The sequence below is a fragment of the Papaver somniferum genome, chromosome 5, assembly GCF_003573695.1.
Source record: "Papaver somniferum cultivar HN1 chromosome 5, ASM357369v1, whole genome shotgun sequence".
In the NCBI taxonomy this organism is placed as follows: Eukaryota; Viridiplantae; Streptophyta; class Magnoliopsida; order Ranunculales; family Papaveraceae; genus Papaver; species Papaver somniferum.
In genome coordinates this window covers 10,508,208-10,535,978 of record NC_039362.1, presented here as the reverse complement: position 1 = coordinate 10,535,978, position 27,771 = coordinate 10,508,208, and the positions used below count along the sequence as shown (strand labels likewise).

The window sequence follows — 27,771 nt, the reverse complement described above, 5'->3', positions numbered from 1 at the left end:
TTAGGAAAGTATCTTGTGTGGTCGTCAAGTTTGTGAACAATATAAATTGGCTATTAAGCCATGAAAATTAATACACCGAATTATTATTAATGTAGTCTATCGCTTCCGCGCGTTTATGCTCTCCCCTTTCTTGCTCGATCCTTAACATGGTATCAGAGTGAAGTGAGAGGGAGAGAGGAGAGAGAGAAAGTTATAGAGTTTTCGGCTTAGGGTTTAGGTAATGAGTTAACGAGAAAAAAAAAATTTGAAAAAGAGAGACAACAAAAGAGGAAGAGAATCGTGTTAAATTTGAGGATAAATGAGAAGGCATAACTCTTGGTCTTATGTTGCTGCTGAACCGTGTTCAAAATCGTGTTGTTCACCAAATCAGGGGAACAAAACCTTGGTAAGATGAGTTTGTTGTTGTGAGCAAGCACGAGGAATAAAGCTAGGTTGATGACAAGGTTAACGCCTCACATGAATCAGATGGGGCCGTTGGGCGATGGAAGAATAAAACCAGGGATCCCGTGGTGGTACGTAGGGTTCCTTGAAGATTGGAGTTTGCTTCCATATCATCGTGATCTGTGGTGGAACGTAGGGTTCCTTGTGGAACTCAAAAGGAAGTAATGGTGATGGGGAATACGGAAGGAAAGTTGTTGCTGCGTAAGGATCCGCTCATCTAGGTCTTGCTCTGTAAAGACTCCTTAACTTTACGTTTCTTCAAAGCTTCGAACCTTTCTTGAACCTGTTGAAGAGATGCCCTTTCTACTCGCATCGACATACCCAGAGCTCTTTGATGCTTTTTCCCATTTATGTGGTCCAAGTAATTCGCGGAATCTTTTACAACACATTTACAAACTGAGCAGAAGTATCCAGCCTGCTGACTTAGAGGTGCTATTGGAGCAACCACCTGAGTTTTCCCCAATCTAGAGTCGAGATCGACTTCACAATCTCTGCGTTTCAATGGTTGTCTTTGCACCGGAGGTCCTTTAAATTTAGATTTCCAACTATCCTCCTCCTCCTGTCTTTCTCGTTCGCGAGCTCGTTCTTTCATAATCTTCCCGATCAAATTTCTTTCTGAATGTATTATCAACTCCAGCCACGCTCTGGGACATGGTGAGAATGGAAGAGCAAAAGAAAAGTATGGATTGATGCTAGTCTCTGAAATTTGAATTTGCTTTGGAATTTCGCTGAAGTTCTGTTGATGTTGTTGCTGCGTACGAAGTTCAGGGAGATGTTATGAGAAACGATGAGGTTATGATGATGATTGGTGGATGTGGAAAGAACGACGATGAAGTTGGAGCTGTGGAAGAACTCTAACGAGATGGTGACTTGTTGCGAAGGATCGATTGAGGGCTCCCCGTCAGAAAACCTCGTCGAGGGATATCGACAAGAAACCCCCAAGAGGAATTTAAGCGTGAGTTTAGGCATTGTTCTCCAAAGGTGGAAACAACAAAAATCTGTATCAGAGGAAGGGAGAGGAGAAGAAGATAGAGTTCGAGAAAATCCAAAAGCTTTTCCGGTGGTAGAAGAAGAAGTGTTAAAAGAGAATTATTGGTACATAGTTATGGTGTTTCTAAGGTTTCTAGTTTAAAAAAAAAGGGTCAAAGCTTGTTGCTGCTGCTGAAGTGTTTGTTGGCTATTGAATCACGTCTGTGGGTTCAATATGTCCAAGGAAGCTAGGTCAAAGCTGGGATGTTGATTAAGTGATAAGGTTATCGCTGGAAAAACATTGGTTTAGGCCATGGCTTGAAGTCAAGAAGGTTTAAAAAAAAAAAAAAAAAAAAAAAAAAAGTTGTGCTGCCGAGTGCTTGTGACGGATTTGTTCGTGTGGGTTTGTTCGTGATCTTGACGGAAGAAGGAGATGTTCGTTGATAAGTTTGTGAAGGTAGAAATTACTTCCAGTAGAGTCTGATAATGCTTATTTGCCGATCAGTGGTTGATTGATGATTAGGGTTTAGAGCAAACAAAGAAGATGATGGGTGCTGTAAAACGGGATCTTAATAACCTCATGAGGAAAATGCTGAGCTGATAATGATCGGTGTTGAAGGTTGGGAGTTGGGACATGGACAAAGGATTTATTTCAAATCGTCCATAAGGTAAGAAGAATGTACACGTACGGGTGTAGACCGTGTTCTCAGAAGAAGATGAAAGAGATGACAATGCTGTTACTGTTAATTTCAATCGCTGGAATCGAAGATGAGTTTGCTGCAGCTGAGTACGTTGGTTGTCTTTGGCTCCGAAATCATAAGAGGAAGGTGTTAGAGGTGTTCGTGATGAGTCAGATGAAGAGAGTTCGTCTGTTAAACATGGGAGAAGATCAAGCTTAAACAGACCGTAATGTAGATTCTGCACTGCAACTACTTCTCCTGGCCGCGATATGGATGTCGATGATTCTGATAAATATAGGTATAGTGAAAGTGACGACAATGATTATGATGACACTGATACTCTCATGGCTGATCTTGTACGCATTAAAAAAAAAATGTTGTTGTCATTGTTACAAAAACCTTGAGAGGAGAAGAGAAAGTGAGAAGAAGGGAAGGCGTTTGTTTAAATGCTTGCAAACAGAAGTGTGACAATAGTGTCACAGCGTTGCAAATCTGTTACGAATTCAGAAATGTGGCTAATCTGGATAGCGTGGCAAATTTGTAACAGAAGATTAGAGCTTGTGGCAGAAGCCCGAAGAAATGAAAGAATCTTGAAAAACAAAGAAGTGTGACGGATCTCGCAACAAAAGCGTGACTGGAACAAGAGAAGAAGAGAAAAAAAAAAAACAATCACCAAGAGGTGATGAGAAAAAGAACAACATTAATAGGTTAAAATCCTATGAGTTGTCGAGAAAGTACAAAAAGTATTCTATTGAAGAAACCAAGAAACCAAGAGTACAAAAAGTATTCTATTGAAGAAAACAAGAGTACAAGAAGTATTCTATGGAAGAAAACGAAGGGGACCGCAATGTCCTTAAACTACAAAGATGGCACCGGAATGTCCTTAAACTTCCAAATGGGACCGAAACGTCCTTAAACTACGAAGATGGGACCGTAATGTCCTTAAACTTCCAAAGAGGACCGAAATGTCTCTAAACTACGAAGAGGACCGTAATGTCCCTAAACTTCCGAAGGGGACCGAGATGTCCTAAAACTATGAAGATGGGACCGTAATGTCCTTAAACTACGAAGAGGACCGAAATGTCCTTAAACTACGAAGAGGACCGTAATGTCCCTAAACTTCCGAAGAGGACCGAAAGATGTCCTTAAACTACGAAGAGGACCGAAATGTCCTTAAACTACGAAGAAGATGGGACCGTAATGTCCTTAAACTACGAAGAGGACCGAAATGTCCCTAAACTACAACAATGGAACCTGTATGTTCTAAAACTACTATTGGGACAAAAATGTCCTTAAACTACGAAGGGGACCGAAACGTCCTTAAACTATGATCTGAAGATTTTTTTTTTTCACAAAAGTGTTAAAAGAAAATAAAAATAAAAAAACTGAAGTTAAATTTCTTTTGTCCAAGATGGGCATTCGTGATCTACATGCTCCATCTTGAGGGAGGGTATTAGGAAATAATATATGAGAGTCTATATTTAGGAGATATGCACATTAAGTTGTGAGAGTTATATTAGGAAAGTGTTTTATGTTTAGAGTTTGATCTTAGTTAGGAAAATATCTTGTGTGGTCGTCAAGTTTGTGAACAATATAAATAGGCTATTAAGCCATGAAAATTAATACACCGAATTATTATCAATGTAGTCTATCGCTTCCGCGCGTTTATGCTCTCCTCTCTCTTGCTCGATCCTTAACAAAGTGTTATTCGACTGATACATCCAAAACAATTCGATTGTCAACCAGCTTCAATGTCACGAACGAAAAGACTGCAAACTGGAGAGACTTCTTAAGACTTCATTGTTATCCGCTTGAAGATTATATCAATGAGTGGCCAACTAATCCTTCATCATTCAGGTAGGTTTTGACATTTTAGTTCTTTTAAGGGATCCCTTCTTTTAATTATACTTTTTCGCTGAGGTGTATATCTTTTGAAAGATCCGATACCTTTTAAGCAACAAAAATAACGTGTTAGACTTTAGTGGCTGAGAAATTATAAGTAGTTTTGCTTTTGTATTTGCAAAATTGAAGATTTTCTTCTATTGATAAGATCATAAGATTAAAAGAAAAAAGGTGTATAGGGCCTTGATAGTTACAAGCAGCTCAGGTAACGCGTGTTCCACGTCGTGTATTCTATTTCTCCATCTCTCCACTAGGCCATTGATATTTTTTGGGATTTAAGTTAACTTTGGTAACATTTTTTAAGATCTGAATGGGATTTAAGTTAACTTTGGTAACATTTTTTTTAAACAGGTGATTTTCAAAGACAAGTATAAAAGTGTAACCATGGGCAACATATGGCTATAAACTATTATCCCCATGTCCTGAACATGAGCTTACCTATGGACTTCCTGGTCACACCGACCCCAACGCTATCACCATCCTCCTTCAAGACGATGTTCCTGGATCACAAGTCCTTCGTGATGGGAAGTGGATCGCTGTTCATCCGATACCTAATACGTTTATTATCAATATTGGTGATCAAATTCAGGTATTTATCCATCCATTGATTCATTTATGTCATATCTAATCTGCATTAGTGACTCCGTTAAGAGCACAAATTTTCAATAATTATATATTGTGTGTTAAATGAAATTATTTTGTGTGAATTTTCAGGCTATTAGCAACGACAAGTATAAAAGTGTTCTTCACCGAGCTGTTGTAAACTGCGACAAAGAGAGGTTTTCTATCCCGACTTTTTGTTGTCCGTCTAAAGAAGCTGTGATTGGACCGGCTTCTCAGTTGGTTGATGACGAGCATCCTTCTCTTTATAAGGATTTCACTTACACTGAATATTTTGGAACCAAAAACTTGGAATGGAAAGTGCTTTAGATATTTTTAAAACAACTTCTAAGAGCAATTCCACTAAGAGCAATTCCAGTGGGGCATGAAAATGAGCTAATTTGCGCATGCACACACCATAGTGAAACAGCCAAATCGGCAAAATGGATGGCAAAGGCTCAAATTTGAGTGTTTGCCTATCCCTCTCAAGTGAGTCTCCAAGAGCACCGATCCGCCAAGAGAAGGTAGAGGCTCGGCTATGGTTGAAACAACCATCGTATCAAGTTCAGTTGATCGACCTGTGAGCCGATAAAATCTAGTTCATTCGATGGATCTAATTTCATTCCCTATAAATTCAAACATTTTCAATTCTAAAATCACACGTTCTACACTCAATTTTCTTATAATTTCACTTTTAACTTAAACTTTCAATCTCAAACCCTTGATTTTAAATCATAAGAAAAATAAATTCAAAAAAAAAAATGGTTGGTTCGTCACAAACACAAAATACTTCAACAATAAATATTCATCAAAAATTCGTGGGCCAAAGTATAGTCTGGATGAAGATAAGACTATTTGCTAAGCTTATGTAACATTTACGCTTGATGCTATCAATGATTCTCAACAACCGCATAATACTCTTTGGGGGAATATTCATGAGCATTTTAGTTAGAAACTGGGAATCTTCATAAATATGATGTGGAAAAGCTATCGGGTTGTTTTCACACAATCAGTAAAGACATAAACAATTGGGATGCTTTGATGATGCAAATGAATTTTCATAGAGCGAGCAATGATACTGAAGTCGATCTGGTAAGCGCATTTCTAATGTTTAATTGATTTTTAAGAAGTGTTATTTTTGTCTAATTATTAATTATAAATATTCAAATTACAGCAACGAAAAACTCGAGAGGAATGGCAAAGAACAAGAACTTCGAGTTTCAAGCACGAAACATGTTTCCACACCCTCAATAAGCTGGACCAATCTAAACCTTGATTTGTTAAATGGATATTATGTACTAAAAGAATCACCTTACATGACTGCAAATGTTTCTCAAAGAACAAGAACTTCAAATTAAAACAATGAAAAACTCGAGAGGAATGAAAAAGAACAAGAACTTCGAGTTTCAAGCACGAAACATGTTTCCACACCCTCAGAAAGTTGGACCAATCTAAACTTGATTTATTAAATGGATACCAAATACCAAAAGAATTACCTCCCATGACTGCAAATGTTTCTCAGCAACCTGTGTTTCCTTATTCTTAACCAGAAACAAACTCAAACCCTCAATCCCAACACTGGCGGATCTCTACATGTTAAGCTAGTTTGGATAGAATCATTACCGAGTTACAACCAACTCAATTCCAGTATTATAGTATGACAATCTTGGTGCTACTTACATGTCCCCAGAACCTGTGTTGAACTTGATCTCCACTTTATCTGTGATTGTATCCAAGGTAAGAAATCTGAAGTTCGGTCTTCTAGAGATTAGATTGCTGAGATTTTTTTTAATCAAGTCCGTGAAGATTAGATTGCTGAGATATTCACCAATTTTTTGGGACTGAGTTCCTTGAGGAGTTTATGCCCAAACTCACTTTCATGTCACCACCATTTCGCTTGAGGGGGCATGTGAAAACACATGAAAGGGACAAGTCGTACTTATACCTTCTGGCAATACTTCCAGAAGATATATATCCAATTATGTTATACGATATCTATGTTATACGTTTACCTCATTAACAAATATATTAAGTTATTTTAGATGTTGAGGATAAACCAATGTTGAACGTGATTCCAATTGTAAAATAGTTGTACATGGTAACGCCATTTTATTATGTATATTGTTTCTCACACTTTCTGAAAGTCGTGTACAAAAAAAAATTATTTCATAGCTTTACCACGTGCAATGATCAACCCAAGTATCCTCTAGTCAGATAGTGAAGTTTTAATAAAGTCTATCAATAAAAAAAACCTATTATGTTCATTGGATGAATCAGTCTTTAATTTTGTATATTAAGTTTCTTGTAAATGAGATAGATCAGTCGTACTGTTAAGAGGAATGCTAATGGAGTAGCTGATAAGCTAGCAAAAAAAGATAGAACTTTGAAGTCAAATTTTTTATTCCAATATGATCTTCCTCTTGATATTCAAGGCTGAGTTGATCATGATCGTAACATAATATCTTAATTCATTAATAAAATTATTAACAAGACTGGTAGGAGTATGCCTTCGATGTGTCGTTTGTGTAGACAAGCCTATGAGACTCTTAGCCATATTACTTGGCATTGCAGATTTGCCAAGAGAATTTGGGCTTGGGCGACACGTATTTTTAATCTGCAACCAAGGGAAGATTTGGTGGCCTCGTATAAGGCTGCTAAAGGTCGCAGCAGGATGATCAAAGATTTGTGGTTGGTTGCTAATTTAGCAATTACTACGGAGTTATGGAGGCTGCACAATAAAGTTTATTTTGAGGATGTGGTGGTGCAATGGCTAGGTTTTAACGGTAGAATTTATCAGTTGATTCATGATAACTCAATTCGAATGAAGGGTCACATGTATAATAACATGGAAGATTTACGCATCTTGAACTATTTCAAGGTGAAGCATAGATCGTGCATGTAGCGCCCCTAAAGCTAGCAGCTGACTAATCTAAGAAATTAACTAAATAAAGAGGCACTAAGAATCTAAATCAATTAGTTAAACATTTAATTAAGAAAATATGTTACAAAACTTAACCCAGAAACTAGCCCCGCTCTAAAATATATATACAAGAACTCCTCTCAAGTGATATATATACAATAGTCATTTAGTTTACAAATACAATATACAACATAATAACATAGCAGAATTTAACCAACTAATTAACGAAGTCAACTCCTCGAAGCTTTCGCTGCGCAACTCTGATCTGTCTCTGAAACTGGAAGTGGGAAAGGGTGAGCACATCCCTAGAAGGGGTGCCCAGCAAGAATAACATTTAACTTTAACGAAATCATGAGCAAGATTTGGAAAACAATACATGTTTTCCCAAACATCAAAGTGACTAAGTCACTGGAAATACACAAACATGTATATGGACAAACTCCTCCGTCAAACAATGTATAATATGGTTGTGCAATTCCGAACTCGCAAATCCACACCTAATCGTATATATGGATGTCGACAATTCTGAACTCGCAAACTTCCGACCAATATATCATAAAAGCTCTAGGTATAAATGTGAAGGAGCGTATCCTATATACCACAAGTGGAAATTCTTATTGAATCCCCTAACGATGATCGATCTCACGTACCCAGGAATTTCTCAGAATATCCGGAGAAGAAAACAAGAGAAGAGCAGAAGAAGAAAGAAAGAAAAATAAGAAGAGTTTATCTTCTCAGCTCGTGGGGATAAGGCCGGCCAAAATACTAAAGGCACCCGAGAAACAGATAAGGGCAGCCAGGAGGTTTAAAGAAAAATGAAGAATTTTACTTTCTCACTATTTCGATGATATCTTCTTCGTCCAATATCCGAAGGACGCGTTCGAGTTGTCCATTCCGCGTAACTTTGCGAGACCTATCTAACGATACTAATTTCGTATAATCGTTGTTACAGTAAATACTCCATATATTGATACTCTATATATCAATAAACTCTATATATTAATAAAAAAACTATGGTCCCAACTTGGCCAGTTACAAATAGTAATAAACTCCACATTTTAATATTAATAGATTTTTCTAGTCCCACCTTAATTAATTTTACCTCCATATATTAATAAAATCAACTTAATAGGAAAATTATGGATCTTGTTACATCAAAATTTAAGATGAAGAAAAATATTTATCTATAGTTGGTTGAGAAAATGATGTAATTTTTTGGATTGTTATGGCATCTTTTGATTTTCGTATGCGTAAGACCTCATTGCTATGTGCACCATCTTGTTGAAGCCAAAACATTTCCAACTTGTCGAGCATGCTTAAAGATTCTTGGCATGAAAATTTCAGTATTTCCTTACTATCATCATTGGGATTATCTTCCTCCGCTTCTTGTCTAATTCCATCGATTATTTCTTCTTCGGTTGAAGCATATACGACTTGTTGCTCATTGGGATGATTAAGGAAGACGTCCATATCCATTCGATTAGTGTACTGCAACTGTTCAATTTGATTACTCATAAGTATCTTTTTTAACCATTTCACAAGATCTTTTTGCGTCCAATTTGGATGTGATTTTTCTTTTCACACAATTCTATACGAATTTTATCACTCATACGAGTTCTTTTCCTAACATTAGATGGCATTTTGATTTGGTTAGAAGAAGAGAATAAAAATAATGAATTATCTTCTAATATATCTAGTACTATTTATAGTGTAGAGAAAACTTTAAAAATTCTTAATAAGATATATTATTCAATATATTAAAGGATATTCAATATATAATAAAGGATATATTATTCAATAGGATATACTTTCAATATATTATTCATAAATGATACATATCCTTCACATAAAGGATATATTTTCAATATATTATTCTTTATTTTTTTGGTATACTCCCTATATTAATAAACTCCATATATTAATAATTTTATATAGTCCCAAGGTTATTAATATATGGAGTTTTTACTGTATATTAATTCCTACTAATTAACGTTCCTGTTAAACTAATCGAGTTATTAATGACTAAAATGTCTTTTGACTAGTCTAATAGCGTTGACGAGCTTGAGGGTCTTTACAGTGCAAAGTTTCTTCTCCAATAGAGGTAAGGTGGTGTCCTCCTAACCAAGATGAAATCATGATTTGTTGTGATGGTGTGTCTCTTGGAAACCCAGGCCCGGACGGAGCTGGTGTTACTTTTCGTGATGCTAATGCAGCTGTGTTGGGTGTGTTGTGCGTTGGCCTTGGATTGCAGACCAACTTTTATGCCGAAGTGTGCGCGGTTATATATGGTGCTATGCTGGCCAAGAGGTGGAATGTTAGGAATCTCTGCGTTCAATCTGATTCGATGAGTTGCATTCAAGCTTTTCAAAATGATGGATTACCGTGGCAATTAAGGCAGAAGTGGAGATTAGCGAGGAATTTTTATTCAAAAATTTGCTACATTCATAAATATAGAGAAATATAGAGAATTTCAGCAGATGCTTCGGCAAAGCAAGCCTGTTTGCTAGCTGAGGACATTTTTGAGTTTTATGAGGGAAGGCCAATTTCTATGCTTTCTGTAGAATGGTCGGGTGAGGTTTATTTCCGTTTTAAATAGGCTAGTTTAGAAGGTGGCTTTTGGCTAGCTTCTTTATAATCTAGAACCCATACAGTTTTTGCTTTTTTAATCTATTTCATTGACGGAGTAAAAAAAGAAAGTATAAGCATGATTTATATATTTTGTCACCAACCAAAAACGACGTAGAATCAAAAGCGGGCCTTTTCTTTATTATAGAAAGAAAGATATTCATACTCATAGTATCAAAATGTAACATGATAACTAGAAATGCGGCCTACATCATTCAGGACTGCACGACCGTCCAAATAATGGAAGCCAAGATTTATAGTCAAAGAAACGCATCAAAAAACAACTACGCATCCATCCAACTATCCAAGTGTTATATACGCGGATAGAAGATGACATCCTAATGCGTACGTAATCATAGTTATGAGATGAGCCTATGCCCGTATGTCACCACCACTTAATGGTGGTTACTTCTTTAAAGGTGGGTACCCTTGTGAATGGACACTTACATGTATACATATACGCACGAATACATGTATGAGTATCGTGATACCATTTTTACCTGAAAGTTGATCTTAGTGGAGTGTTATTTTACATAAAATTGATTAAAAAGATCAAAATCAATAATTTTTGGGTGAAAAGGACATTTAGATTTTGATACTGTTTAAATGGACAAAAATTTAAAAATAACCAGGATATAAACAGTTTCATTTTACCCATTTTCAAATACTTTTTCTTATTTTTAATCTATATCAGGATGCATCCAGTTTCATCCTTGCTATTTTTTAAGTTTAAGTCAGGATGAATCCAGTTTCATCCTTACTATGTTTTTGGTGTCCATTTCACCCATATTAATTTTTACTCGTCCATTTGAACCATGTTTTAAAAATATTTAGACAAATGACCTATTTTCCGGTTATTTTACGATTTATAATTATTAAATAGCAAACCATCATCGTGTTGGAGTTTTATTTTATTATTCTCTCAATGAACGACTGAAGCATGATTTATATGGGCATCTCTACTAAAGGTTGATGCCAGTCCATATAGGACATAAAAATCCTGACGATCCTAATCATTGGATCGATGGACTGGTATCAGCTCCTAGTAGAACCGGTATCAGCCCATATAAATCATGGACTGAAGGAGTCTCATTCTAAGATTTCCAAACTTTACTGGATGGGCTCCCTTCAACAAATCGCTGGAAGTAGAGCGTCAAGATGCATGTTGTAAATATATTTTCTGTACTTGCACGTCGGATCCACGTCGATGCAGATACGTACTGCTCTCACATACCAGCTCTACTGCCAGCTAGCCTAAAAACTACCAAAATGCTCAGACCAATTGAACACCAACCACTCATGTCCAAAAATTCGTAATAAATAAGCAAAAATCAAACGAAATGGCTGATTAATTCAAGCACAGCTAAATTGAACAGAAAGGTAAGCAGTGGATACAATTTGTATATATCATTCAACGTAAGAAAAACAATCAAAATACATTACGGGATCAGACCGTTGCGGGATTAGTAATTTTTTTATTTTATTTTTTGACTTGTTCAATAAAGAAAAAAATTATTTCGAAGAAAAGTGGCTGATACATCAAAAGAAATTCCAAAAATAAATATACTCTTCATTCCTTCCACTTTCAGCACTAAGAAACCATCGAAACTCCTCTCTCTGTTTCCTTTTAACTTTTTTGCGTTCTATCATATCATCATCCATGGATACTACTAGTACTTCTGCCTCACCATCATCTTCAAAAGTACTTCTAGGTGACAAAATTACAACCATGAATGGTGTTCCATCGAATTACATAAGACCCTTCTGCGAGCGTCCAAATCTTACCCAAGTTCAATCATCTAAAGATTCTTCAATCCCTCTCATCGATTTACAAGAACTTGATGGTCCAAACCATTCCAAGTTAATCAAGCAAATTGGCCATGCATGTCAGTACGATGGCTTCTTTCAGGTATCATAACATAGTTAAGTTTTTCTTTTTCTCACTCACTCACCATGTACATGATTTAAGATCAACGGAATACATATTTAGGTAAGAAATCATGGAGTTCCGGAGATAATTATCGAGAAAATGTTGCAAGTAGGGAAGGAGTTCTTCAGGTTGTCGGAGAGTGAAAGAATGAAGTGTTACTCGGCTGATACATCCAAAACAACCCGACTTTCAACCAGCTTTAACGTCACGAATGAAAAGACTGCAAATTGGAGAGACTTCCTGAGACTTCATTGTTATCCTCTTGAAGATTATATCGATGAGTGGCCAACTAATCCATCATCATTCAGGTAGGCTTTCACATCGTAGTGCTTTCAAGACTACTATGTAATATTTTGGCGGATGTCAGTAATCAGTATACCTGTCAGTAATCAGTATGCCGCAGCACTATATTTGTTTCTTATTTTTACGTATCGTGAACACATTTCAGGAGTGATGTGGCGGAGTACTGTACAAGTGTTCGAGGCTTAACATTGAAATTACTGGGAGCTATTTCAGAGAGTTTAGGTCTTAAGAGAGATTACATAGAAATGGTACTTAGTAACCATGGGCAACATATGGCTATAAATTATTATCCCCCATGTCCTGAACCTGAACTTACGTATGGACTTCCTGGTCATACTGACCCGAACGCCATCACTGTTCTCCTTCAAGACGATGTTCCTGGATTACAAGTTCTTAAAGATGGGAATGGATCGCTATCCATCCGATACCTAACACGTTTATCATTAATATTGGTGATCAAATACAGGTATTTATCCACCCATGGATCCACTTCCTTGTATCTAATATATGCATCTGCGTTATTGACTACTAGTAAGAACCAGGGATGGCCCCATAGGGTAATTAGGGAAAGGCCCACTTTGGGGCAGCAAGGCGGAGGGGGAACACAAGCCTAAGTTTGACATAGGGGGTATACGTAGGGGGTGTTGTAGAAAATTAATATTCCTGGACTTAATGATGAAAGTAGACAAAAATTTTGGACAGAAGTTTAATTAATATAAATATTTGGGGACTTATCTATGAATCTCTTTGAATTTATGAGTTTTTTTAAACTCGTTAATCATTAAACTTTTTTCTAGTTTTTGCCGGACATTTTTATTTTCCATCTCTTGTGTACTATTTGAGTCTTAAACGTTGATTGGAAAACGGATCTCAGATTTTGTTTATGCCCGCCTTTTTCTATTTATAACACACATGTAGAAAGATAATATCTAGAGTTTCTATTTTATCATTACAATTGTGTAAGAAAACTTAGCAGGGGCATAAAAAAAAATTTGCTTTAGGGGAATTTTTTTTCAGGAACGGCCCTAGTAAGAACATACGTTAAATGAATTTTTATCTTTTTTGCGTGAATTTCAGGCTATTAGCAATGACAAGTACAAAAGCGTTCTTCACCGAGCTGTTGTAAACCGCGACAAAGAGAGGTTTTCTATCCCGACTTTTTTTTGTCCGTCCAAGGAAGCTGTGATTGGACCAGCTTCTCAATTGGTAGATGACGAGCATCCTCCTCTTTATAAGGATTTCACTTACACCGAATATTTTGGAAAATTTTGGAACCAAAAACTAGGAACTGAAAGTACCTTAGATATTTTTAAAATAAGGGAAACAAAAAATTTAAAATTTCCAAAGGTTAAATTTGCGGTTTCCCCACTAGCTTCAATGCGGGTTTATTTATGGTTATGGGTGTTAGTCGGCCTAATCTTCCCAAGATTAAGATGGTTTTTTGTTGACGTTGGAGGTAATGACGATGACGACAGATGACCAAAAGGTTTATGACGAGGACAGGTACCCAAGTGATGAAAGCTGACACTTGAAACCAATGCGTACTTGGTGGTTGCTCGATTGGGGTGGATCAAGCTTGTTGTAGTTGATATAGGACGACGACAACATATGAGCATGGATTGCATAAATGGTGACGTCATGGTGATTATGTACCTGAAACTCAAAGTGATGTTTGATAGCGATGCCGATAAGGTACTTAGTTAATTCACCCATCAAGCTTGTCACCTTGTTGGCAACAAAAAGTGAGTCAGATGGTGGAAGGGAGTCAGAAGTTGATGGCGGAAAGTTAGTGGCTCAATCAGATGGTGGATCGGGCGATCGGGTAATTGGTTCGAATAACGGGTTAAGCCCATGTATCAATTCTGGTCAAATGGTCATGTATGGCCAGGACAATCGATTTAGGGTTTTAGAAAATTCCCAAATTGAAAATAACGAAATGGAGGAAGGGGAGATTAATGAGGGTGTAGGTGATTCGGTGATGGAGTATGATAAGGTGGTGGAGATGAATATGTTGTCAGACATTGAGAATCAGGTGGTAATGAAGCTTGGAGATCTGCAGTTATCTCATATGGTAAGTATGGAGAAGGTGATGGAAGCAGTTGAATTGATGATGCTTCATTGCTGTACTTATGGTGGTGTTTGTGATGGAGATAGGCAAGTTCTAAAGGAAGTCGTTATGAAACAAGTGGTGAAGTACAAGGGAGGTTTAGAAAGATAAATGCTGAGAGAGTCAATTCTGTTGTTCAGAGAATTGAAGGGGAATGGTCGTCGGAGCTGGCTCTAGTTGAGATTGATAATTCAGGTGTGGTGGAGGTGGTACCAAACTCATTGTTAGAAGTTAATGGATCTTAAATTGATTAGCTGGAATCTTCGCGGGATGAATGCATTTGATAAAATGGTGGCTCTTAAAAATCTAGTTTTTAATCAGAAGTGTGATGTGTTAATGATACAGGAAACAAAGATGATGAAGATTAATCAATGGTTGATTAAGAAAATTTGGTATGACACTGAATTTGATTGGGAGTATATGCCGTCAACTGGTATCTGTGGTGGCAGTGGAGGTCTTCTTAAAATTTGGAATACAAATAAGTTGATTAGAGAAGGTGGAAGAATGGGTAAGAACACTATCTCTACTCTTTTTACTCAGAAGATAAATGGTTTTAAATGGGTGGTTTGTAACATGTATTCACCTTGTGAGTACAATGAAAGGGCTTTATTTTGGTCTGATTTAGAAGAGGTTAGGCATTGGTGGAGTGGTCCCATTTGTTATGCAGGAGATTTCAATGCAGTTAGATGTGATGAGGAGAGGAATAGAAGAGAAGGAGATAGCAGGAACAAGGCTTTTCTTAACAATTTCATTACTAGTCATGAACTGGTGGATTTTCCTTTGTTGGGAGGTGCCTTTACTTGGTCTGATATGCAGGACAATCCATTGTTGTGTAGGCTGGATAGATTCTTTCTTAGTGTGGATATGCGTATGAGGTTTCCAGCTACAATTTAGTTGGTCTTACTAGGGTCACCTCAGATCATAAGCCTATTATGTTGATGACTAAACCTAATATTCCGTGTAAACCATATTTCAAGTTTAAAAACAGTTTGAAAAATCATTTGATAATGTGAACTGGAAGACCCTTTTGAGAAGCATGGTTTTGGTAGTAAGTGGATTTCTTGGATAAAATGGTGCATTTCTTCAGCACATATTTCAGTCCTTGTTAATGGTAGTTCAACTGAGAAGATCAAACCTTCTAAAGGGTTGAGACAAAGAGATTCTTTATCTCCTTTCTTGTTCTTATTGGTGGTGGAGGTTCTATCAAAATTGGTGCAGGATGCAGTGGCTAGAGGGAAGCTTCATGGCTTCCAGGTAAAGGAAAATGGTTGTATTATCTTACATCTTCAGTTTGCAGATGATACACTTTTGTTCTTGGATGCTAATGGTGAGGAGATTAGGAGATTATATCTCATTTTGAACTCATTTGAGATGCTAACATGATTAAAATTGAATCTGGAAAAAAGTTCATTGATCAATTTGGTGCTGACAATGTTGCTTCTTCTTTAGCTTTGGAGTTGGGTTGCAAGGTTGAGAAATTACCAATTAAGTATTTAGGGCTGCCTATAGGAGCTACTTCTAGATGTGCTTCTGTGTGGGATGAAGTTATACAAAGAATGGAGAGTAAACTTGCTGCTTGGAAAAAGAAATTTTTAAATAAGGCAGGTAGATTGGTGTTGATTAAGAGCTGTCTTGCAAGTTTGCCTGTGTACTTTCTGTCTTTGATTCATATGCCAGTGGAGGTGGAGAGGAAGTTAAACAGGCTGATGAGGAACTTTTTGTAGGACTCAAGTGAAAATAGGAGGAAGATGTGTTGGGTTTCATGGATAAAAATCTGTAAGCCAAAGCATTTAGGGGGTTTGGGAATTAAGAATCTCAGGTGTACTAGTAAATCTCTTAAAGCAAAGTGGATTTGGAGGTATTCTAAGGAAAAGAAGATGTTGTGGAGGAAGGTGGTGCAGGATAAATTTTGCAAAAATCCAGATGTGTTGTTTCCAAGTGATGATGCAAAGCCAAAGGGGAGGAGTGTGTGGAAGAACATCTTAAACTCTTCTTCTTTTTTGCAGGATAATGTTTCTTTTAAATTGAACAATGGAAAATATATTAGGTTTTGGTTGGATGAATGGTCTAGTCTGGGAAAGCTTAAGGAGAGATTTGCAGTCATTTACAAAGCATGTAGAAATAAGACTGCTTCAGTTGCAGAGATGGTTGTGGATGGAAGCCTAGTTTGTGATACCAGGAGAAGGCTAACAGCTGCAGAGCAGCTAGAATGGGATATGTTGTGTAATGCTTTGGGACCAGTTCACAGTTTAAATGAAGAGGAGGATGAGGTTGATATTTTGGGAGCGTTTTCAGTTAAGAAGTGTTATGAGGCTCAAGTGCAAGAGGTGGAGGAAGACTGTAATTTTCATAAGTATTTGTGGAGAAAGAACATTCCTTCTAAGGTTAGTTTCATGTTGTGGGATAATTTCCACGGTTCTCTACCTACAAGGAGTATGTTACAACATAGAAGAGTGGAGATTGAGGATGTGCAATGTTTGTTTTGCAAGGAGCATGAAGAGACTGCTGATCATATGTTTATTCATTGTCAGTATGCTTTTGAAGTTTGGTCCTATTTCACTAAAGATTTTAAAATTTCATGGATTTTTCCTTCGACTGTGGAGAGGTTGTTTGAGATGTGGAGTTTTAATGTCTTAAATGGCAGATGTAAAGAGGTTTGGTGGAAAATGATTTATGCAGTACTGTGGCACTTGTGGAAGGAAAGAAATAGTAGAGCTTTTGGAGGGAGAGAAATGGATGTTTAAGAATTATGTTTTCTTACCAAACAGTCTATTGTTATTTGGCTGTCGGATATGGATGTTTTTAAGGATTGTGATGTTTCTCAAATTCTGTTTATGTGGGATACAGTCCTTCATTTGTAGATTGAGGGCTATCTGTTCCTCGGCTTCACTTGTAAATATTTTGGCTTTATATAACCTTTTTTATTCAAAAAAAAAAATTCAACTCTCTTGACCGTTTTCCAATACAACGAGGCGTAATGCTTAGTCTACCGCGGAAATAAACCGCCAGAAATCCCACCCCCACACCTTCCAGTGGGACCCATACGCCCACCCCCTACCAACTCCAGCGGATCCCAGGGGCTCTTTTATGCAGGATTTTTAACGGTTTATTCCCGTGGTCAACGCAGCATCACTCTACAACGAGTTGTTGTACTTTTATATTTTTGCTTCTCTGCTGTCTAGCATTAATTCAAATTGTTGATGAAGGGCCACGTCCAATGCAGTTGTGCGAAATTGGAATCTTTTAACACCGAAAGATAATTAAAAACACCCTCAAATTTAAAAAATAAAAATAAAATTGTAAGAATAAAAAGAACAACTTTTTGTGGCATCAAATAGATAAGTGGTAATTCAATTATTGTCCCTCCTTTTGATGGTCTATACAAATATCCTTATCACATAATAATTATGTTCCTCTTTATCTATAAGCCCATCAGGGGCCCAATAACATGTTTTTCATTTTCATATTTATCCTCCCCACATAATAAATCGTTTTTATATTTCTTCTTCAATTCAGATCTAAATTTTTTTTTTTATGTTCTCTCTCTTTCCAGATAACACCACCACCGCCTTCATCATCTCTACCACCACCACTACCACCTCCTCCTCCACCACTTCCGTCGCTGCAAATAAATATTAGTGAATCAATGAAAAACTAACTTCTCTAGTCAAACCTAAAGCATTAGCAGTATCAGATTCATTTTCAATATCAACTGGATTTGGTCGATGATAACAGGTGATTGAAGATGGTGGCGGTGGATATGGGTTTTAACTGTGGTGTTGGGAAGAACACAGATAATGGCGGATCTAAGATGAGTCATGAAGGAGATGTCGTCGTTGTGTGTCGATTCAACTTGATTTCATGACCTTGTGCTGAAGTTGATAATGAAGCAGAAATGGGGATTTGGTGAAATTAGGATTTGATTCTGTGAATTTGAAGAAATTGAAGCTAGGGTTTGAGATCGTGGTGGTTCAGATGGTTCGAATTGGTATTGCTGTTATGGATTATAAATGGGGGTTTATGGTTCTGTTGGTGGATCTGAAACTGCAGCTGGTGGAAGAATGAGTCCGTGTTTGGTATAATGGATTGCTGCTATTGTATGTCAGAATGGATCAACTTCTACTGTTGATCCTTTTTTTTTTTGGATCAACTACTGTTGTTGATCCCCTAATTTGGATCAACTACTGTTGTTGATCCCCTAATTTGGATCAACTTCTACTGTTGATCCTTTTTTCTTTTTGGATCAACTACTGTTGTTGATCCCCTAAATTTACATGGATCAACTTTCATTGTTTATCCAGTTTAGTGGATCAACTAACATTGTTGATCCCCTAAGTTGGATCAACTTCTATTGTTGATCCTTTTTTATTTGGATCAACTACTGTTGTTGATCCACTAATTTGGATCAACTTCTACTGTTGATCCTTTTTTATTTTTGGATCAACTATTACTGTTGATCCCCTAATTTTGGATTAACTTCTGTTGCTGATTCTATTTTTATTTGGATTAATTATTGTTGTTGATACAAAATATCTAAAACCAGTGGTGGTGGCGGTAGCGGACTGATGGAAGCGTCAGTGATGGTGGCAGTGGATTAGTGGTGGCAGCGGTGTAGTAGTGGTGGTGGCGGCGGCGGTGTAGCGTCAGTGGTGGTGGTAGGCTGGTGGTGGTAGTGGTGGTGGCGGAGGTGGACCGGTAGTCGTGGCATCAGTGGTGGTGGTGGTGGATTGGTGGTGGAATATTAGTGGCGGTGGCGGTTGGTAGGTGGTGGTCGTTGAAGGTTGGTGATGGAATAGTAGTTGAATGTTGGTGGTGAGGGTATTAATGTAATCTAATTTTAAATGGATAAGGTTATTAAAAAGTAGGGACATATTTATTGTTGTATAAATATATATTTATTGGGTGTCAAAAGCAGGGACATATAAATAATGTACCCAATAGATAATGACTGAAAATGAGGGCTTAGATCATGTACGATTGCATGATAGTTCAGAATAATAGAAGCCAGGATAGTAAAAGAAACAAATTTCTTAAAACCAAATAATAGAAGCCAGGATAATCAAAAAAACAAATTTCCTAAGAACAGAAAAGAACAAAAATCGCGGATTTCACCCGTATTGCATGACGTATGACACATCCACCTAGGGGTGTGCATAAAAACTGAAATCACGGATTTCACCTAGTATCCGTTCGCAAAATTACGGATGAAACCTAATTCGCAAGATATATGGGTCGGACACGGGTGGGAATCTCAAATCCGCATACGGTGCGGGTGCGGTTGCGGTTGGACAATGAAAACCGCGAATTACCCGCACCGCAGGACAGTTAAGGAATTTAATAAAATTATTAGGGATAATATGGGAAGTATGAATTTCATATATAAACATCTTATCTTTGTGAAACTTACTTCACTTTTACTTCACGCTCAACCTTCTTCTCTGCCTCTGAGCGGTTCCTCATTTCTCTACTCTGAGCAGTTCTTCGTATCTCTAGTATTAGATTCAACACTAAAAAGTATTGGATCGCTTTGAAGAAGAAGTTAATGCATTAGCTGATTGTTGCAACCTATAAATTTATTTATCTGTTTATTTTTGGATTCAATTGTAAAAAAAAAATCTGGGTTTTTCATCTTTAAGTCTGAAACACAATGAAATTGTAATTTTTATAATGAATTTGCGTTGAATAATAGTTTTTAGGTTAGTATATTGTGATCTTAGTAAGCTGAATTTGGTGTTTTGATATGAATTAGGGGTATGGGATTTGTGTTATTAGCTATGATTGAAGTAATTTTGGCAGAAGCATGTTATTAGGGTTATGATGAATCTCTGCAGGTCAATTTTTTTGTGTGTGGGACAATGATTATCCTCAAATGACTTAGGATTTTCAATGTGAGCACGCATGCCAATTCAGTTGCTTGATTAAATGTTATAGTAAGTTTGAAATGATTGAGTCCCAGTTATTTAGGAAACAAGTAAGTCATCCACCATATATTTGTTGAGCACATTATTGGCTTTTTAGTCTCCAGTATTGATGCTGCAAGATATCTCATCACGGATTATATCTTACATTTGTGTTTCCTGTAATGAATTTTTCTGTTTTGCAGCTAGTAAATATGATGATGTCCACATTTGAATTACTCTTTTTGTGAGTGAACGTTTTCTTAAGTGGTCTCAGATAATTTTATTGGATTTCATCAACTAGTAGTGGTAGTTGGATTTTATCCAACTAGTATAGGATAATTTTATTGGATTTCTTAAGCGGAATAATTTTATTGTTCCGCTTATGTTGCAGTTGGTATATATAGTATTAGGTCCAACTATTAAACCACATTATATGATACCGTACCAAAATAAAAAGAATATTGAAGTCCCTCTTTCTCTTTATGTTGCTTTATGTTTGGGGACGATTTCTTATTTGTCCTTGTTGTGTTCATTTACCTAATGTGTTCATTGTTTTTTTGTAGATGGCTTCAAGTACTAAAGGACATTCTATTCCTGTTAACAATCCTGATAAGAGCATTGGTACAGTTACCCCGGCAACCATCGAGAGCATAGCTACAGCTACACCATCTCAGGTTGAAGTATCAAAGCCTCCTAAAGCTTCTGGTAAGAAGCAATCAGATTGCTGGCAACATTTTACTAAGCGTCTTGATCTTAAGCCACCTAAAGTTGAGTGCAAGTATTGTAAGTAGAAGTTCTCATGGGATAAAGAAACTACAGGGGGTTCTAACTATCATGGAACAAAAAACATGAACAACCATATAAAGAAAAGAAAGTGACCTTAATTCACTCCACCTGGAAAACAACAATTAACCTTTCAAGTAAGTGATGAGGGTGAAACTCGTTCTGTTGTGACTCACTCGTTTGACCAAGATGCATGCAGAGAAGCCCTTACCAGAATGGTCATCAACTTCGAATTACCTTTTATTTTTGTACAGCGTGAAGTCTTCTTAGAATTTTGTCATCAACTAGAACCTAGGTTTGAAGTTCCTTCTCGTTATACTGAAGCTAGAGACTGCATGAAGATGTATTTGAGTGAGTACCACAGACTGAAGGCTGAATTTAAAAAGTATGGCAGACGATTCTGCGTCACCACAGATACATATGGTGTTCAGGTACAAACATGAGCTACATGGTGCTGAAATGTCATTATATTGATTAGAATTGGGTGTTACAGAAGAAGATATTGAATTTGTGTCCAGTTATGGATCATACTGGCCTGAAATTGGGTAAAACAGTTGCAGCTTGTATTTTAGAATGGGGAATTGAGAGGGTATTCACGGTGACTGTTGATAATGTTAATTCTAACAATGAAACAATTTCTTATTTTTCCAAGAGAGTTATGGGTTGGAAGGAAGCAATTTTGGGAGGAGAGCACGTGCATCTTAGATGTTCAACACATATCCTTGCCTTAGTGATTAAAAGCAGTATGTATTTGTATAATGAATCTATTTCTAGGATACGCGAGGAAGTTAAGTTTATTAGAGGATCAGGAGAAAGATTGAAAAAGTTTAGAGAATGTGTTGAACAACGGAAAATTGACATCACCAAATTTCTTGGCTTGGATTGTGATACTAGATGGGATTTGACTTACCATATGTTGTCTGCAGCTGAAAAATACGAGGAGGCCTTCTACCAATTTAAAGAATCAGAGTACGCTGATAAATTTCTTAATCCCCCTCAACACCAACCAGAGGTAAACCAACAACACCACCAATTCCTAAGGTATGGCCTATTGCTCATGATTGGGAAAAAGCTCGTGCATTTGTTAGATTGCTAAAAAGATTCTATTAAGATACATTGAAATTTTCTGGATCAACCTATGTTACATCTAATTTATTCCTCAACGAACTAATTTCTATTAATGACATATTGCAAGAATGGGTTAAAAATGACAATATGTTATTGGCTGTCATGGCTGATTGGATGGTTCTGAAATATGAAAAGCATTGGGCAGTGGACAAAATCAACAAAATGCTATACATTGTTGTGTTTCTTGACCCACGACGCAAGGAAGCCTATTGTAGATGGTGGATTTTCGACAAAGGGTAGAATTGTAAAACTATATTCCAAATTCGGCAACCGGATGAGTAGTGAGACTCATGTCTCTCATTAAAGCATGAAAGATCATGTCATAAATCTCTGGCTGAGAAGGCTGTCTCTCAGAGTACATGTAGATGTGTAGTCTCTCAGCTGAGGCCATGTCACATCTCATGAATAATGAGCAATTTCAGTAATTACTCCGGATCCGGCAATCGGATGAGTATCGAGACTCATGTCTCTATGCATGAAAGCTCATGCCACCTATGATGGAGAAAGTCTCTCAGAGAAGATGAAGATGTGCAATCTCTCAGCTGAGGCCACGACACATCTCATACTGTGTAGAATCGAAAGATTGGGCGGCTCCTCGACAGCATGTCTGCTAGTATAGAGCGACAACATCTTCGGGATGTAACCATATTTTCCCCGACTATGCAAGAGGAATATGACACTCCAGCAAGTTCATATTGTTCAACCCTCAGATAATTAACGCTCCTAGACAGGAAGCCCTTCTAGTACAGAGCCAACAATTAATTATCTTAAATCGTCTGAATATCCAGCAATATTCTACGAACCATCGTCTGAATATCCAGCAATATTCTACGAGTCGTCAATTAATCGCCAGAATATTCAGCAATATTCTACGATTCCTCATTATATTTCGTTATTTCAATCTGTGGTTCTTCCCAACAGAATTCCACAGGTTAGTAATAAATATTCAACGAAACAGGCATATGGGTATCGAATAATCCCTGACAAAATGGTGCAAGTGTAATTAGCAGATAATACACAGACCAGCATTCTGAATGCACGAACGAGCATTTTAAAAATACGAACGAACGAGGAACCTATGCAAAATAGGAAAGAAAAATAATAATAATAAAATATTAAACAAAAGCGTCAGGGGACTAGGCTCACCAGCCGGCCAGTCATGCCGTGACTAGTCCCGCACCTAATTTTATATTTTACCATATTTTTACTATTTTCACGATCTCATGAAAATCCTCTCGTTCGAGCAAATTTCCTTTATTTCAAAGAAATTATCTAAATCACATGATTTTATCAAAGAATAATAAAATTAGGGAAAGGTGTCGCGGGACCGAGCACCAGCCGACCATGTCTTGGCCGTGGCCAGTCCCACACCTCACGTCTCCATTATTTTATTATTTCTCTCAAATTATGAAAATTCCTTGATTTTATGAATTTTCCATAAAATCATGAAAATTACCTAATTTCATGTATTTTTATCTAAATCACATGATTTTATCAAAAACAAATAAAATTAGGGAAAGGTGTCGCGGGACCGCCGACCGGCCGGTCATGCCTTGGCCGTGGACGGACCCACACCTCACGTCCCATTATTTTATTATTCCTTCTTAAAATATGAAAATTCCTTGATTTTATGAATTTTCCCTAAAATTACCTAATTTCATGTATTTTCTCTAAAATCATGGATAATATTAAAAAAAATTAGGAAAACTTGTGGGATGGTGGACCCGGAGGAGTGTGAAAATTAAGAGCAATAAAAGCGGGGGCCTACAGTAATACCGCAAGTGCACGGTCGTCGGTTGTAGCTCGTGCAAGTACGGGTCGATCCACAGAGACTGGGTGTGTTTTGTAGTTTCTAGCTATTTTGGGTTCTAAATTTGCTAATGGGCTTTGAATACCAAAGGGTCTTGAATATCAATGGGCTTTGAATACCCTTTGGAACTGTTGGGCTTGGAATTGAACTTGGGTTCAATGGAGTGAACTGAGCCTTGGGCTCAGTTGGATGAGCCTCAGGTTAAGCTAGGCTTTTCTTGTTCTGAACCTATTTCTGGGCCTTTGGTTGTGAACTAAACCTTGGGCTTTGTAGCTTATGACCTGGGCTTTGGTTAAGTTCAGTGGACTGATGGGCTTTTGGTCTTAGAAAGTGAACTGTTACAGTGGGCTTTAGTAATGACTCTGGGCTTCAGCAGTCTTTGAAATGAATTGTGGTCTTAGCTGAGCCAAGCTCAGTTGCAGCAGCAGCAGTGGCAGCTAGGGGTAAACAAGACAGCACAACACAGCTTGGCAGAGAATGCATAGCAGCAGCATAACAAGGCAGTGAATGCAGCAGGAGAAAATAGCAAACAAAATGAACATGGAAGTGAAAGTAAAACAGTGGCAGTGAAGTAATGGTGGCACTAAGCCAAGGTAACAGTGGCAATGAGGCACAAAGGCAGTTAACAGGAAACAATGGAAGGTGACAGACAGCACAAAAGCAAGGGAAACTACAAGCAATGAACAATGGAACCAAGGCCTAAGCCAAGGGCAGGGGAGATAGGAAGCTAACAAAGCAAAGCTAAGGCATTCATCTAGAGTGGGAAGAGAACCAGCTTGCTCACAGTCACTAGTGAGCACTAGTTTCTCCCCACTGCTCAATCAACTCAATGCACTGAGATTTCTAGCCTAACATTCCACTAAACTAACATTACATGGAACACAAACATCAACAGGAACAACACACATTAACAGGACATCAACAGGATATTAAAACAGGAAATTAAAACATGCACATCAACAGGAACATAACAAACATGAACATCAACAGGAAATTAAAACAGGGAAAGAAACTAACACACATGAACAGAAATGAAATTGAACTGAAATTGAAAATTGAACTAAAATTGAACTGAAATTGAACATTAACAGAACTAAGTTCTGGACACTGGCTAGTCCAGCATCAAACCTCACAGTAACAGTTAACAATGGATAAAACAAGAGCAAAATATGAATAGCACAAAGATTGGAGAGACTGGCTAATCCAGCTCTCCCAAAATCAGACCAATGACACTGGCTATTCCAGCATGAAAATTACAACATCCCAAAGTTCCTATTTATACCCAATTACAAAATTAGGGTTTTAAACCCAAAAAATCCCCAAATTGAAAACATTAAAATAATTGGGATTTCTCACCTAATTCACCTAATTCGGCCATACCCATATCATCTTTGTTCTTCTCTAGGCTTTCCCTATCAAAAATTAGGTTTGCTAGAAAAACCCTAAAAATTAAGAAATTAGGGTTTGAAATTAAACTCACCTAACATGTGATTTGACGAGTCTTCTTTCGACCCATTCTTCCCCTTGGTCCTCTGCTCCTCTCCATGCTTTCTAATTGAATTTCCAACTCGTCCTATTTTATTGATTTCTTCCCTAGGTTTTTAGAGAGAAATTAGGGGAGAAAACTATATAATAGAATGCTAGAACAAGGGGGTAATGATGGAGAAAGATAGGGGTGATGATGGTGGAGGTGTGGTGGTGGCAGTGGAGTTGAAGAAGGTGGTGGCGTACATGGTGGTTGCAGCTCTCTGCACATGGTCTGTGAAGGAGAAGGTGAAATCGATGTTTTGGGAGAAGGGTGCGTTTGGGTAGCTGGTATAGGGTTTGGTGCTCCAGTGTGTGGCGGCTTCATCAAATTTTGATGTTTTGTGACTCTGAGCTGCGGGATGCGAAGATGGTTGGTAGATCTAACGGTGAGATAAGAGATGAATCGATGCAACCGTTGGATTTTGAAACACAACGAAGTCAACGTGTTAGATGATGTTAGGTACTGTAGTGTTAAGCGGAAGTATCGAGATTTGATGCGCAGGCAAAGAGCGACCGTAGGATCTAAATGTGATCTAATCTGAAGGCTTGGAATTTAGGCTGTGGTGTTTGCAGAGACTTCAGATTTTGATGCTCTATGAAGAGCGACCGTAGGATGATGAGTGGATCCAATCTACGGCTGAGAATGGAGGCGGGTATGGATATAGAAAATGGGTTTGGGTAAGGGTTTTGGGCCTTGGGTATGCCAAGCCCATATCTTCTTTAAGAACAATTCTTCCTTCTTGAGCCCATTCCTAGCTTTTTGGTCTTGTGCGCACCATTCTTTGCGGCTTCCTTGCGTAATTTCTTCCGGCTTTTCAACACTCTTCAGCTCTTTTCCGCTCCGCAAGTCATCCAGACTTTATTTATTACCTAAAAATGCAAAATTAAGTAAGAAAAATATTTATTCTTGAAAACAATGAAAATACAGAATATGGGATAAAATGTAGAATTAATGCACAAAAGATGAGTTAAATGCCAACAAAAAGGGATAAATATATACAATATTTGGCACTCATCAAATACCCCCAAACCTGAATTTTACTTGTCCTCAAGTAAAACAAAACTAAGGAAATCCTAACTATACCACTGTCGCTGGTCTCTCGAATGCATTTAGCGTATGCACTAAGCCTTTTAAACCACTAAGTGTCCCTAGTGGACGAGTTGAAGTCTCGTGAAGGTTTGCTTAGAACGTACCTACAAAGTTCTAGGTCAAAATATAAGCTCAGATTCCATCAAATGTGACATGTGCAAAACAGTTTAAGCTCACAGCAAAATGGAGATGTCAATCTAGCTATCAACACAATCCTAGCACTGATAACAAAAAAAGACATGTGATAAGAGTGTAAAGTGTATCTACACATGTGTAAAGAAAGATCTGAAGTTATGACTACTAATCACCAAGAGATAGTTTCTCAGGCTAAGAACTGAGGTCGAAATCTAGCTAGCTGTCCGGACTTTACGAGAATTGTGAATGAGTTGGAGGTATTTCACAATTACTCGCGTTGTACATCAATGGCATACACCCTCCTTGCTTATTACAATGAAACAAACAAAATGACTCTTATTTACATTGACTATTCTCTTTTTATTTTTGGAACAAGAGATGATGGAATTGATAAATACTTGATTTTTTTGTATTTTTCTGATATTTTTTTCTTTTTTTTTTTTTTTTTTTTTTTTTGAATTATTCGTTTTTTTTTTTTTTTTTTTTTTTTTGAAGGAAACACTTTTGATACATATACAAAAGGAAACAAAATTACATGACACTTTGCAAGAGGTAGCCCTTTTTGATGCACCCAGTTAAATTCGATGGTTGTCTTTCTTAATGTAACCTCCACCTTCTATCCCAACCAACCAAAGAACAAGCTAGTCAAGTTTCGTTCAGTATTCTAAAGTGATTGGCAATCGTAACTTCCTATCAAACACCTTGAAGATCGAGGCCATACATGTATTGGTAGATCGTGCGCGTGCAAATTTCTTATCACTATGTGAATTGTGCTAGAATCAGGGTGCCTAAATATCTAGACTAAGACTCCTAATAATACATATTTGCACAAGAGTCAACATTTCAAGGTAAATGAGCTCCATTTTTATGATTTTTCATTTTTTTAATTTTTTTTGAATTTTGATTTTTCAATTTTTTTGG

The 27,771-nt window shown here is 37.3% G+C and overlaps 2 protein-coding genes and 2 pseudogenes across 2 annotated transcripts; 3 read left to right on the top strand and 1 right to left on the bottom strand.

Moving 5' to 3' along the window:
* Positions 1-551: 551 nt before the first annotated feature.
* Positions 552-1,146, bottom strand: LOC113283702 (annotated as a pseudogene).
* Positions 1,147-2,359: 1,213 nt separating this feature from the next.
* Positions 2,360-4,922, top strand: LOC113278746 (protein DMR6-LIKE OXYGENASE 2-like). The gene is made up of 3 exons (XM_026527504.1): positions 2,360-2,446; positions 4,426-4,581; positions 4,707-4,922. Exons 1-3 carry the CDS (start codon positions 2,360-2,362, stop codon positions 4,920-4,922), a joined length of 459 nt encoding a protein of 152 aa, XP_026383289.1.
* A 6,875-nt stretch (positions 4,923-11,797) lies between these two features.
* LOC113278745 lies at positions 11,798-13,849 on the top strand (annotated as a pseudogene).
* Positions 13,850-15,856: 2,007 nt separating this feature from the next.
* LOC113278744 lies at positions 15,857-17,221 on the top strand. The gene is made up of 2 exons (XM_026527502.1): positions 15,857-16,159; positions 16,484-17,221. The coding sequence occupies exons 1-2, from the start codon at positions 15,857-15,859 to the stop codon at positions 17,219-17,221; spliced, it is 1,041 nt and encodes a 346-aa protein (XP_026383287.1).
* Positions 17,222-27,771: the final 10,550 nt, after the last annotated feature.

Excerpts from the sequence above, each read along its gene's own strand:
- LOC113278746 (XM_026527504.1), top strand. The coding sequence starts at position 2,360 with ATGGATGTCGATGATTCTGATAAATATAGGTATAGTGAAAGTGACGAC. Across the intron at positions 2,447-4,425 it reads ATACTCTCATGGCTGATCTT|CTTACCTATGGACTTCCTGG; the intron begins GTACGCATTAAA and ends CCTGAACATGAG. Across the intron at positions 4,582-4,706 it reads ATATTGGTGATCAAATTCAG|GCTATTAGCAACGACAAGTA; the intron begins GTATTTATCCAT and ends GTGAATTTTCAG.
- LOC113278744 (XM_026527502.1), top strand. The coding sequence starts at position 15,857 with ATGATTAAAATTGAATCTGGAAAAAAGTTCATTGATCAATTTGGTGCT. Across the intron at positions 16,160-16,483 it reads TGATTCATATGCCAGTGGAG|GATAATGTTTCTTTTAAATT; the intron begins GTGGAGAGGAAG and ends TCTTTTTTGCAG.